The 13,746-nt window shown below is 42.4% G+C and overlaps 1 protein-coding gene across 2 annotated transcripts; it reads left to right on the top strand.

Moving 5' to 3' along the window:
* Positions 1-61: 61 nt before the first annotated feature.
* Positions 62-12,760, top strand: LOC119728499 (bleomycin hydrolase-like). Of its 2 annotated transcripts, XM_038200772.1 has the most exons (12): positions 62-152; positions 521-595; positions 1,525-1,679; positions 2,532-2,681; positions 3,757-3,987; positions 4,884-4,976; positions 6,559-6,714; positions 7,958-8,116; positions 9,231-9,298; positions 9,425-9,542; positions 11,038-11,122; positions 12,064-12,212. In XM_038200772.1, exons 2-12 carry the CDS (start codon positions 589-591, stop codon positions 12,210-12,212), a joined length of 1,371 nt encoding a protein of 456 aa, XP_038056700.1. In that variant the 5' UTR covers positions 62-152; positions 521-588. The 2 variants fall into 2 exon arrangements, with proteins under 2 accessions (XP_038056700.1, XP_038056692.1); XM_038200764.1 differs by having other exon boundaries at positions 71-595; positions 12,064-12,760.
* Positions 12,761-13,746: the final 986 nt, after the last annotated feature.

Here is a 13,746-nt window from a genome sequence, read left to right as displayed (position 1 = left end):
GAGAACAAGAAAATGGAAATGTCAAGTGTCTGGACGACGGTAACCCAATCTGAACGTAATATCTGCATGGGACCCGACTACTCAAGTGATATTGCTTTATTTGCTTACATCGCCGCTGCGCTTCGACCACTTTTTTACGTTAAACTTTTCTGGTATTTAAACGGGTTTACCTTTGTTATTTTCAACGAACGCTTGGCAGTAGTTTGGCATAAGCAGAATATATCATATATTGGACATAAAGATTCTTTTTTTTCTCTTGTCCAAGTTTTATAAATCAGTTGGTGAAAAGGAGGTCACGTAAAAAGTGGCTAGCGAGCGTATAAACTTGCATTACCCTCCGCACAGCGCACCGCACCGCCCTGCCCCGCCGCCCCGCCGCACGCCGCACGCACCGCCGCCCCGCGCACCGATACCGACGCCCCACCGCACCGTACGCCGCACCGATCAGTGGCACTGTCACATGACACAGTCCACTCACGTGACAAGGCACGGTGTTTGTTTATGTTGTTTACGAGGACAGGCCTGCTTATACCTCGTTTACTGATCCAATTTAAATCGGTGGCATCGAGAATAAGTCAGAGCAGGAGGATGGCAGGTAACTTACATGAACTTTTGCAATTTTATAGGCCTAGGGCCTATGTTAATCATGTTATTTTTGATGTATCAAACAAAATCACAAATATGAGAGAAATTAAGTTAAAATTAACAATTTTGCCCCATGTTTATGTTGGGCGCAATCGGTCAGTCTGCGAGATGGGTCGATCGCACTGTGCTGTCGGTCGATCGCACTGTGCTGTCGGTCAATCATGATGTACATCTTGGACTTTAGTAATACCAGTACCTTTTAAAAAAATCATCCTGAGCCGTTAATTAGAAAGGAAAGGTGTTCAACTGGTTGCAGCACAATCAACCAATGCAGTCATGATCGACCGATAGCGGAGCGCGATCGGCCGATCGTGCGCCTATCAAATGTTTCCCCTCCCCCCCCCCCCCTCGCTGCCCCAGGGTTGGGATTTTGGTCTCTCAAAAACATTGTTACCATAGCCCATAGGGTACTACATGGAAAGGCAATCACTAGTGCAAGTAAGTGTCAGAGATTGTCACTTAAATTTCGCCTGAGGGGTGGGGATTTTGTCACTTCAAAAGTTACAATCCCCACGTCTTGTGTGGGGAAGCCCGGGGTGAAGGGAGAAACAATTGATAGGCACATTAGGCCTATACATGTATTCTGTTAAACTTAAAGTGTTATTGTATTTTTTCAAAACAAAATGGCATCATGATACTGCTGATGATACATGGTGGCAATCAGAGTCATTTGAAGAATTGAGGATGGTTCCTAGCAAAGGGTTAGGGTTTATACCTAAACAACAGAGCTGTTCAGGCAAACACAAACAAAAACAAAACAAACAAAATATGGGCAGGCATAAACTTGTCCGGCAATTCATATTGTCATATTGTGTGTTTTAAAACATTGATACTATCATGCTGTTAACAGAAGTCGACTTTTTTATCCTTCGCAACCAGAATTGACATCAGCACAAGTGGAAGCTTTCAAAACGGGCTTTGAGTCTGACCCCAAGAACAAGTTGGCACAAAATGTAGCCTGGAAGTTTGACCCACTGGAGGTGTGTGTGGATCCCAGGCTTCTGCAGGAGGCTCATCATGCCTTCAAACACAAGGTTTGTAGACCCCCCCCCCCCTTTTAAAACATTCAAACAGTCGAGCACAAAGCTGCCATCAAACAGTGGCCCTGGCCTCGTGGTCTGGAGCAGTGAACTTGTGGTTCGTGGGTATTTCTGCAGGTTGTGGGTTCGATTCCCACCTGGGTTTGTGGTGCGTATGCCATTGGGCAAGGCACTTTGTCACTCATTGCTTCTCCCCACCCAGGAGTAAATGGGTACCTGTGAGAGCAGAGATGGTTATGGTGATTGATTCTACCTTGCTTGTGCCTAACAGGCAGCATGGAGCTGTATACTCCCCAGGGAGCTGAGATGGTATTTGGAATGTTTCATTGATCGGGGTAAGGCCAACAAACAAAAATAGTCGGTCTCTGGTCAGACCGAAGTTCCGGAATTCATGCGGGCGACGCGTTTTTTTTATATTTACTTTTTGGTGGCTTTTTTTTTTTCAAGCTTGTATTGTACAGACAAGGTGGGTACTATTTTGCTTTTTTGTGTCCTCATTATACATTGGTGTCCTCCATAATTTGCCTTGGTGCCCTTTATCATTTGCCTTGGTGCAATTTCCCCATTCCTTGGTGCTCCTTGGTACAAAAATTTGAGGAGGCGCGGCAATAGAGGGCGCTGTTGTAGCTTCCGTGTTAATTTGGAAAAAAAAAAAAAAGGTTGACGCGCATGATTAAAATCGACGCACGCGCAGAGACTGAGTATTTTTTGGGGGGGCCTAATAATAATGTAAAGCGCTGTGATCGTGGTTAAAAGCAATATAAAAAGAACCTGTTATTATTGTTATTATTATATAATATGTGAGATTCACCCTTGGAAATGTATAAAAATTGTCTTATGTTATAGATTCCAGATGCCAAGCCAATGACTAACCAGAAGAACAGCGGTCGGTGCTGGATCTTTGCTTGTCTCAACGTTATCAGGATCCCCATGATGAAGAAATTCAACGTGGAGGACCTAGAGTTCAGCCAGTCCTTCCTCTTCTTCTGGGACAAGGTAGAAGATTGTTCCACCTTGCAATTTATTCTTTCGCAGTGGCTATTGTTAGGGCAGCCGTAACGCACTTCCCATTTTCTATTGTTACGGTAGACTGCAACTTTTATAAAAACATGAGAAGAAAATATAAAATTAGAAGGAAAAAAGTGAATTTGAACGTTATGAAATTCGGACATTATTTCCCTTTTAAAAAAATCCTCCAAAGCCTCAGGTTAGAAAAGGAAAACGAACCCGCAACCTCGCGGTGCAAAATCCTTCCCTCTATCAACTGAGCTGTCGCAATACTCGCTAAAACGTGGGGAAACAAATAATTATATACCTGCGTGCGTATCAAAAAAATATCGTAGAGGGCGCTAAACAACAGCTGCCATAACGATAGCCTATTCGTTATTCTTTATCTGTGGGATTCAAGTCCAACTAAACAGACACAAGGATATCTCAAAAGTTGACTGGAGTTTTATGTTTTATTTGGCAAATAATGACTTGAATAAAGGGAATATACAACATTTGCTTTTATTGCAATTTCCGGAAATGGATGGATTTCGGGGTTAGTATTTTATAGCAAATGTTGATACGCTGACCTGTTTACAGTTATGTGCTCATAAATGCTGGGAAAACCAAGAAAACGGTGTTGTTTTTGTAGTCTGGCTCCCTAACCCTACCTCTGATGAAATGGAGCAGTTTATAGATTGTCAGGTCAGGGAACCAGACTAGAAGGCGTGCACTTGTTAGTGCATGTGCAACCGATTGCAAACAAAATGTGGACTAACTACATTTGGTAAATTGGGGGCAGTATTAACAAAAAAAGTCAGTTTTTTCCAACGATGGTCGGCTGACCATCGTTGGAAATTGATGCAAAATTCCACTTTTCTTGAAAATGACAGCACACCAGGTGTCATGATTTCACAGGATGGTTGAGACTATTATTCACGAACAGTCCAGTAAGGTATTTCAGACTAGAAGGCTTGCACTTGTTCATGCATGTGCAACGGTTTGCAAACAAAAACACTGAGAAAAGGACGGTAATTTCATTTCCTTATCTCATCCCTAACCCCTTTCTGCTTGCCCCATCTAGGTCGAGAGGATGAACTATTTCCTCCACACCTTTGTGGAGGTCTTCCGCCGCGGCGAGCCAGTAGAGGGCAGGCTTGTCAGCTTCCTGCTTCATGATCCGACCTGCGACGGGGGCCAGTGGGACATGCTGATCAACCTGGTTGACAAGTACGGCCTGGTGCCCAAGAAGTGTTTCCCCGAGTCGCACACATCCTGCGCCTCACGACGGATGAATCTCACTCTCAAGAGCAAGGTCAACCCTAACTCCCTTGGCAATATTTACTGGAAACCTCCCTCCAATGCTTCAAAATCCAGCATTGTGTAAAAAAAAACATAGAGCTATATTAAATTACTAGAGCGCTAACTCAGTGTACAAAGTAATGCCTGCTGGGTGCATCCATGTTTGTACACAAACCTATGGAGAACTAGAAATGTATTTTGTGTATTTGCATATCTGCAATTGTATACCAGTGCGTCATCGAAGCCGATACGCCCAAAACCGAAACACACGATCAGCAAATGAGCGTGTCATTTTGCTCTTCGTAAACAGCGCAACGGTGCGCGTCCCTCCGCTGCAGATGCTTTTCGCCGTGACATTTTTTGAACTGTCATGACGCGCTTAAGTTGTTTGCGTGTCTTCTACTTGCGCGTTGCATTTAGAGTACACTTTTAAAATTCAATCCATCTATTTTGATTGTGTTCTACAAACACGCACATAAATTCAAAATGTCTGCGCCCAGGATAGCTTCAAAGCTTCTCCGCGCACAAGAATGAAGAGTTAGCGCTCTAGTATAAGTTATTTAATATAGCTCTATGAAAAAAACCTATTGGGCATTAAACTGAGGTCTTGCCATGATGACTGACAGCCAGGCAAATGATTCCAACCCCAAACGCAGCCCTTTTCACAACATGAACACATGTGTAGCGTAATTGTGGGTTTGTTGTACCCTCTCCAATATTGCAAAAACATTCAAATCTCCTGATAAATTCTGGAGGATATGGGATGGAAGGTTTCAGCCCCACACCTGGGATGTCATGGGTAACGTTTCACACCTTCTCATCCTGCAGTCAGGATTATGGTTATGTAGATTGATTTTGTTAGTGAAATACTTTTGTTTTAGTGATTTAACTGAGGACTTTTTTTCCTAGGTGCGGGGATATGCTAAAGAACTTCAAGCAATGGTGCATCGCAAAGCCACAGATGAGGAAATTAACAAAGAAATCAATAGGATGGTTGGGGAGGTATGTATCAAGTGTATTTATTGTTTCACTCTGTCAAATCGGTGTACTGTCATTGCCTGGAAGCCACTGGCTAGTGGCTGTAGCCACTTCCCATAGACCCGTGTATTGCTGGCCATAGCCACATGATTCACACACGGCATTTGTTATTTCTGTAACTGTTCCCTTAACCCTAAAGGGGCCGGGGGGGGCGGAATCCGCCCCCCCCCCCTCAACATTTTCCGCGATAGCTTCTAAAAAAAATTTTTTCGCGACCCGAGCTGTTATGACTTTTTAGCCTCGAGCTTTGCGCATCTTTTGATACCAAAAACATAAAAATCGGACCACGGGTTGGCACGTAGCGAAAAAACGCGCCGTGAAAACTGAATTTTCGTATATACGTCGTGTACACCAAGCAGAATTGCAATTCATACATATGAATAATTAATTAGCCATAATTCCAAAACCCTTTGACCTATAGTCATGAAATTTCTTGGGCATGTTTAGGAAGAGTTGCTCTATGCATGTGCTGAGTTTCAAAATTTTCCGTCACTCGATGGCCGAGATCTTAGGGGGGGGGGGCGGAATCCCCCCCCCCCCCCCCCCCCCCCCCCCCCCCCCCCCCCCCCCCCCCCCCCCCCCCCCCCCCCCCCGGCTGAGAGATGGTCAAAATAACCCGGCCCCTTTAGGGTTAAATGTAATAGCCATAGAGTTACATCTACAGCGTGTACCCATAAACATTGCGCACAAAGAAATCGCTGATTTTCTCAAAAGTTGGTCATACTGGCTTATCAAATTTTATAGCATTTTCAAGCCTATGGTCTTGTTTATAATTGGTGAAAAAATCAAGAAAATCCAACGATGCAAACCAGAGATATCTTTGATTTGGTAAGGCTATGTATTTTTCGACTTGCACAATGTAATTTCCACACTAAGTATTTGCTTGTATATATACCAATTATTGGGTTATTGGTATGTCTTACGCAGTGCTTGAAATATTGCATGGCCTTTATGTAAAAAGATTTCATTTGTAAATAAATAAAAGAAGAAACAGCATAGCTAGAGGGTGTTTATTTGATTGTTCCTCGAAGAGGACTATTCAAAAGCATGTGGTAACTGCTCTAAATGCAAATTACTCGAGTGTCAATGTTGTATAGATCCTTTTGACGTTCTTTGTTAACATGCTTAACTCATTGTGCAGGAGGAAAATAATATAGCCTTACAAAATCAACGATATCTCTGGTTTGCATTGATGGATTTTCTTGATATTTTCACCAATTATAAACAAGACCATAGGCTTTAAGATAATACAAAATCTGATTAGCTAGTATGACCACCTTTTGAGCCAATCAGCGACTTTGTTTATGGGGACACGCTGTACAGTACATGCACATAATTGATACTACTTTTTTTAATCGTTGATACTACTATTTTAATCAATTTCTAAAAGCTGTCTTTGATCGATAAAGGGCTTTTAAAAAATAATTTGCAAGTTAGTGATATGATTAAGTTTACACCATCATTCAATCATACTTGGGTATTGTTTTTATAAGTGTCAATCCTTTTATTGATTTATTTACTTTGGGTTAATTCTTGTCTTTGTTAGGTTTACCGTATATGCGCCATATGCTTAGGCACCCCTCCCTCTACCATCACATGGGAATACCATGACAAGAACAAAGCCTATCACAAGATTGGCCCCATCACTCCTAAGGCATTCTATGAGGAATACATCAAACCAGTCTACGATCTGCAAAATAAGGTAAATATAAACAATTCTAATCAATTGAAAACTAGTCTTACTAATAATAATTCTGGTTGTGATACGAACCAAAGTTTGTCAACACTATACATGTAGCCTGACAAAAAAAAAAACATGAGGAGGTTGATAATGAAGAAATGTTCATTAACTTCGTGGGATATCCATGAACTAAAAAACCTAATCCATTGAACAAGAGATGTGGAATAATCACTGAGCGGTGTTTAAGCCTTTAGTCACTGTAGCACCCCAAACTGCCCTGCCTATTACTCACTGTGGCGCCTGAAACCCCCCTGCCAATTACTTACTGTAGCACCTGAAACTGCCCTGCCTGTTACTCACTGTAGCACCGAAATGGTCTGAGCACTCTTATTATGGTTTATTGATTCTTCAGTTATGGGTTAAACAGAGATTAACCCTAACCGCCCTGAATCCTCCAAAATCCTTTTTGCAAATTAGAGGAATTTGCAGGATTGAGGTTACACGGCAAAAGTGGGTTGCTGATTTCGGAGTACGCACTGTGTCAAGGTCTTGGGCCGGACCTTGTGTTGTTTATGCTCAGCCGTGCATAAATTTAGCCCTTGATTATACTTGACATCCTCCGCACTGCTCCAGGATGTCACTGCCTCTGCCTCAGCCTATTGACAGTCATAGCCGGAGGATTTTGCAGGATTCAGGCAGTGGTCACCCCTCCATGGACCATATTCAAGAAATAGCGGAGGAATTTGCAGGATTGAGGCTATATGTTATTTTTCCATGAGGCCAATTGGAGGATTTTGCAGGATTGAGGCTACATCCTAGCAAAAAGGCCTAGGGAGTTAGGGTTAAAACAAGTGTCTGGCTACTGACCAATAGGAATACTGTCCAAGTATGCATTGCCCCAGTCACTACTTTTCTTGTCACACTTTTCTTGTTCACTCCAAATTTTCTGGAAAGGCCCACTTACACCCCTGTTTCTGGTTTTGCTCGTACCACCAATCTATCCAGATACATTTGTAATCTCTAATTTCCGTGACAACTTATTGTAAAGCAAATGTAATGTAGCCCGCTTTAGTGCCATGATCCATTCACATGGGTAGTGCTTACACTAGAGTTGACCCTGCTAACTGGTTGAACAAAATTGATTCAACGAGAGATTTAAAGTAGACGCCACTGCTCCTTTGGATAGGGTAGCACTGTCTCTCTGACCAATTTTTCAGTCTTTGCCTTTCTAACAAGGCCTTTGTACTGACATTTGTTCCCCCAGGTTTGCCTTGTCAATGACCCACGGCCCAGCAGCCCGTACGGCAAGGCCTTAACCGTTGAGTTCCTAGGGAACATGGTCGGTGGACGCAGGACCATCTACAACAACCAGCCTGTGCATGTACTCAAGAAACTCTCGCTAGAGATGATCAAATCAGGAGAGGTACTCGAAATCTCGATTTCTTATTTGAAACGTTCAGTCAAATATTTATTCATCACTTACAAAGCATTTGTGAATTGTGCAAAGTTTTGTGAAGTGAAGTTAAAGGGAATATACATCATTTGCTTTTGCTGTAATTTTCAGAAATGGATGGAATTGGGGGGTTGGAAATATATAGCAAATATAGTTACACTGACTTTTTTGAGGTTTTGGGTTCGAAAAGGCTATAAAAACCAAGAAAAACAATCATTTTCCTGTAGTCTGGTTCCCTGACTCCATTTAAGAAGAAACAGAGCAGTTTACATACATTGGGGAATTGTAAGGTCAGGGAACCAGTCTAGCTGGCTTGTACCCGTTCATAGGTGTGTAATCGATTGCAAACAAGTGCGATGGTTAACTGGGGCCAGTATTTGAAAAAAGCCAGTTTTTTCCAACGCTGATCGGCCGATCAGCGTTGGAAATTGATACAAAAATACCACTTTTCTTGAAAATAACAGTATACCAGGTGCCATGATTTTACAGGATGCTTTACACTGTCATTCACCAACAGTCCAGCAAGGTATTTCAAAAGGATTTGGTAGTTTTATTTTTTGATGTTTGCAAATGTTGTATTTTCCCTTTAAGTCATGATTTCTGTCAAGTTATTTTGAGACAAGGGAAATGTAATGAATGATTATTGAAAATATAACATTTTAAATTCTTAAAAACCTTTTTTCTTTTTGCAAATGTATGATCCAGAAGGAGCAAGCTAAGCCACACCTTAATTGCCAAAGTACAGAATTTTACTTGTTTAGCAATACCATGATGTAAAAGCAGTTACTGTAAGCTAAGTGTATTTCCAATACACTTACTCAGTTTTGGTATAGTGAGTTCTTCTAACAGCCTTAAATGATGCGGAATAAATAACAAGTTCATGATATTTGTTCCGTAATGTTATAATTGTACGTGTAGTACATGCGTTTATATCTGCTTGACATTGTCGTTCACATTAACTGTCTGCACATGTCCGAAATAGTTTTAAGTATAGGGCTTTGCAAGTAACTGTTACAACTTGGGAACAGTCAGAAAGTATATTATTTTGTACTAAAAGTGTATCTTTTTTCTCTGTTTTATTCAGCCTGTGTGGTTTGGCTGTGATGTTGTTAAACATTTCAGTGGCAAAACTGGGCATCTCGACACGAGAATGTAAGTAGACCATGTCTCATTTTCCTCAGCAGCTTTCAGCATAACTCACCACAGTTTTTGGGAGGCACGTTGTGAGGAGGCACAATTCCTGACAGCTCTTTCGGGTTTTTATTTTGTTCTCCACAGACTCAACTACGACCTTGTATTCGGCGTATCGATGCTGGATCTGGACAAATCCGACAGGCTGATCTTTGGGGAATCCCTCATGACCCATGCAATGGCTCTAACGGGGGTCACCACCGAGGTAAATATCAACAGAATATCATCTTTAGGAATAGTTTCGTTGCAGTACCCGCTGCTATATCAGATTCGAACCAGCCAGCCGACCCTGGCAAGCTCAGTTGTCGATTGGTAAGACGTCTGCACTAGAAAGCAGGAGGTCGTGGGTTTGAGTCCCACCTGAGTAGTTGTGAATTTCTTCTCACAATCGCTCGGGACAGCACCGAGCATAAAGTGTGTATAAAAAAATATGTTGGTAAAGGGCAAAACCAAATATTGAATTCTTATACATCGCCCCGGTGCGAATTCCATTTTGGGAATAATATCAACTTCCCAAATGAGGCCACTGTACTGCCCCTAACTGCCCTACCTACATGTAGATGTATTACTCCCTATCCTGCCCATAAGGGTGCAGGCCAGTAAATCGGTCCGAAATTGCCTGCGCCGGCCAAATCACGATTTGCATGCCCTCAAAATCTTCGGTATTTGAGCATGCTGTGGGCCATGAACTTGAGGGTTTGTAAAAAATATGGGTGGAAGCCGTGCACAGGACTGGGAGCTTGCAGTTCTAGGTAATTTTGATGTAATTTGGACCCTAAAAGCGCTCTATTTTGCAATGGAGTGTAGGCATCGTTTTTCAAAATGGCGATGGGCTTCAGGACTATTTTCCAGGGGTGATCATCTTCAGATGGAAATTTCTCCTAAAAGTCATCAGTTGACCCCCCCCCCCGAAAATTGAAAAGAAAATGAAAGATGATGAAATAAGCTTTAATTTGATGTGTGTCTCGAACACCTTGGAGAGTTGTGAGTATTTTTCCCGAATTTTTGAAGTGGGAGCATTTACCATTGGGGTCTATGGAAGTTTATTTACTGGTCTGCTACCATAACCACCCCGGATTCATCAGGCAATTCATACAGGTTATACAATGTTGTACATGCGGTAATAGGTAAATAACAGGTTTTCTCTTCACCAATGTAATGATTCCGCAGAATTTATGCACAGCTATTTTCAAGAGCTTGAGAGAAGAACTTCTCAGGCCCAATCATACATGATCAAAGCGTTTGACAAAGAAAAATAAAGATGTCGAAAACCTGTTACGCATGCGTGTGACCATATTTCCACCAGTGCCTCTGCTCCGCAAGCACAGTCTGTGGTGGCTGACCCAGGCGAGCCCCGAGAATGACGTCAGAGCTAATCGAACGGCACGGGGATAAACCCGAGTCGACCAGTGTGAATTACTCAAACGCACCCAAAACCACAGCTTCCTGTTTATTGTACTGATGCAGATTTCTTGACCACTCGACCATGTGGCACTAAATGTCAATTGTGCGGTACCCAATGCTATATCTGATTCACATCGGAAAGCCTCATAACGAAAACATTAAAAAAGTCATAATTTCTTTTTATTGAGTTCTGATTTTGAGCCCCACATTTTCTGCCCATGTTTATTCAGTCAGTGCAACACCGTGCACATGCAAACAAAATTATTTGACTGTTTGGTACTATTTCTTCACCCAAGGAACCAAAAGAGGGCGACACCACCAGTGACTGTACCACCAAGTGGAGGGTAGAGAACTCCTGGGGTGAAGACAGAGGGGATAAAGGTCAGTAAGGGTCAAAGGTTAAGGGTCAAAGGTTAATGGAGTTGCCATGCTGGTTCAGCAGTAACCAGCACTGATCTCCATGTCAGAAATATGGATAGCAGGCAGGCAAAATCGCCAGTGTCTGCACGAAGGCAATTTTCAAGCATTTCAACTGCATCTATAGGTTTCACAAACTGAAAAACCCTGCCCCTCTCTTTATTTAAAGTTGCCAGAGACACTTTGGAATTTTCGCGAAAATTGAAACTCATCACCTCACAAACTGCCCACTAGTGGTAGCCTTGTTGCCATTTTGCAATAGGCTGGTTCCGCTCTTACGGTATCGTTGTGATTTTGTATTCAGGGGCTGGGAATCCGACCTAGTTGCATTATCTTCCTAGTCCTGCATATAATTTGCATACATTAGGAGGAAATCCTGCTAATGTTTCCTAATATATTGCCCACTACCGTTCCCTGCATTCAAAGGACAATGGTGTCTGGATCCCAGGTTCAAAACCTTCTCCAGTCGGTTTGTTTGATCAACCATGGCCAAGTTCGCGCAAGGACTATAGTTGACCAATGGTTAACTAACGTTTGCCCGAACTCTGTCTAGTCGACGGTGGTTGACTACGCTAGTCGACTATTTGGAACCAGCTTACTGGGGTTGGTTGCTTCGCCGGTAACCAATAGCCGTGCGCATTCATAACGCTAGCAGAGAGCCAGGATCCAGAAGTTTTGCGATGACATTTTGACCAGCGTTTGACTAGAGACGTTCGCACGTTGCTATCAGTGCGCAGGCGTAAGGTACGTCACAAATCAACCACTAGTCGACTAATGGTCCTTGCCCGAACTTGGCCCATGTTTAATAGAGAGCCTAGTCAGTTTCCCTTTGTGGTTTATTTGATAAAAAATAAAGAAGATTTTCTCTTCTGATATTTCATTTATTTTCTTAATCTTGTCTCCAGGCTACCTGCTGATGACAGACGACTGGTTCTCCGAGTTTGTCTACGAGGTCGTCGTGGACAAGAAGTTTGTGTCTCAGGAAGTCATGGAGGTCTTTGATCAGGAGCCGCAGGTTCTACCAGCATGGGATCCCATGGGGGCGCTAGCATAGAGGGCTATGGCTTAGCATAGAGGGCTATGGCTTAGGCCATGTCAGAATCAGATAGTTATGGCTGTGGCTTCTGTTTTTGCCATTGGCGTGCTATGGTGAAAAGCCATAGTCATTGATAACAATGTCTGTTTCAGTGAATAGCCGTAGATATAGACAATCAGACCCATTTCAAACTAATAGAAGTAGAGTAGTGGCTCCATTATCTTTCAGCTGGGGGCGACAGGTGTAGCCCCATCCCTACCTCCCCCTTCACCCATCGAGTACTCCATTTAGCCCCTCGGTATAATTATACTTCTATAACATGTTTTTCTATAAAATGCGTGATATCCATTTTTTTTATGGAAATATTGGCCAAAAAATATGTTGCCCAAGCTTATTTCCCAAATTCTTTTATCTCATAGTAAAATTTACTCAAATTCCAAACAACAAAAATCAAGGTCCTGCAAATTTGATTCTTTTTACATCCACGCACCCACAAATGTTGGTCTCCAACACCTTCCTGGGGCCAATTTCAAAGAGCGGCTTAAGCACAAAATTTGCTTAAGCACAAAATTTGCTTAAGCACAAAATTTGCTTAAGCACAAAAAAATCTTGCTTAATATAATCAGGTTACCGGCCAAAAATCCACTCGATTGTTATGCTAAGTAAACAACAGCTAATTACCAGTCACAAGCAATGTACATCGCATGGAGTTTTGGCGGGTTACGTGATTTTACTTAGCAATGTTTTTTCGTGCTTAAGCAAATTTTGTGCTTAAGCAGCTCTATGAAATTGGTCCCAGGTCTTACGACTCCAGGAATTGTAGATGGCAAGGAGTTTATACAACAAAATAGGCCTGAAATGTAATGATGCTATGTTTTGTTTACATTCATATTTTCTAACGGGAGCCAGGTTAGAGACCAAGGGGTACCCCCCCCCCAACCCCCAGTGTCCCTGTACCCTATGCACACTCTTGACTATTGTTACTGAACACATCTCCCCAGATATCTCAAAAGAATTCTTGAGACTTCGGTAATAATATGTAACCACCAATATTGGTGCTGAAAGTCTACTGTAAATTACAATAGTTGTGTAGCGCTTTGACATTGTTGATATGATGGAAAGCGTTACAATTATACTATTTTTTTTTTTTACATAATAAGCCCGGTTCAGTTGAACATATTTCAACTCGGGCGAATTTCATAGGGAATGTTTCATGACGTCAAATTCGTTTTGCATACGTGTGAAGTATGAATCGGGCTTCACACTGATCATTGGGCCAATGAAACATTCCAAATACAATCTCAGCTCCCTGGGGAGTATGCAGCTCGATGCTGCCATTTCGGCGCAAAGCAGCTAGAATCATTCACAATGACCATCTCTGCCCTCACAGTAAACACGACGACCAACACAAAAGAGGGAGAGTTCTCTCTGTCCCATATTCCCATAAGAAAGCTCGCATGTAAACGAAGCACAACGTCATTGTTTCAAGCCCATAGGTTGTATGCACTCCTTACCATTTACATGTGCAAGCAATTGGACATGCACGTTCTCC

The sequence above is a fragment of the Patiria miniata genome, unplaced genomic scaffold (genome assembly GCF_015706575.1).
Source record: "Patiria miniata isolate m_02_andy unplaced genomic scaffold, ASM1570657v1 HiC_scaffold_1, whole genome shotgun sequence".
Classification (NCBI taxonomy): Eukaryota; Metazoa; Echinodermata; class Asteroidea; order Valvatida; family Asterinidae; genus Patiria; species Patiria miniata.
Note: the sequence above shows the minus strand (reverse complement) of the source record. Positions and strands in the feature narration are given on the sequence as shown.

Excerpts from the sequence above, each read along its gene's own strand:
- LOC119728499 (XM_038200764.1), top strand. The coding sequence starts at position 502 with ATGTTGTTTACGAGGACAGGCCTGCTTATACCTCGTTTACTGATCCAA. Across the intron at positions 596-1,524 it reads TCAGAGCAGGAGGATGGCAG|AATTGACATCAGCACAAGTG; the intron begins GTAACTTACATG and ends CTTCGCAACCAG. Across the intron at positions 11,123-12,063 it reads TGAAGACAGAGGGGATAAAG|GCTACCTGCTGATGACAGAC; the intron begins GTCAGTAAGGGT and ends TCTTGTCTCCAG.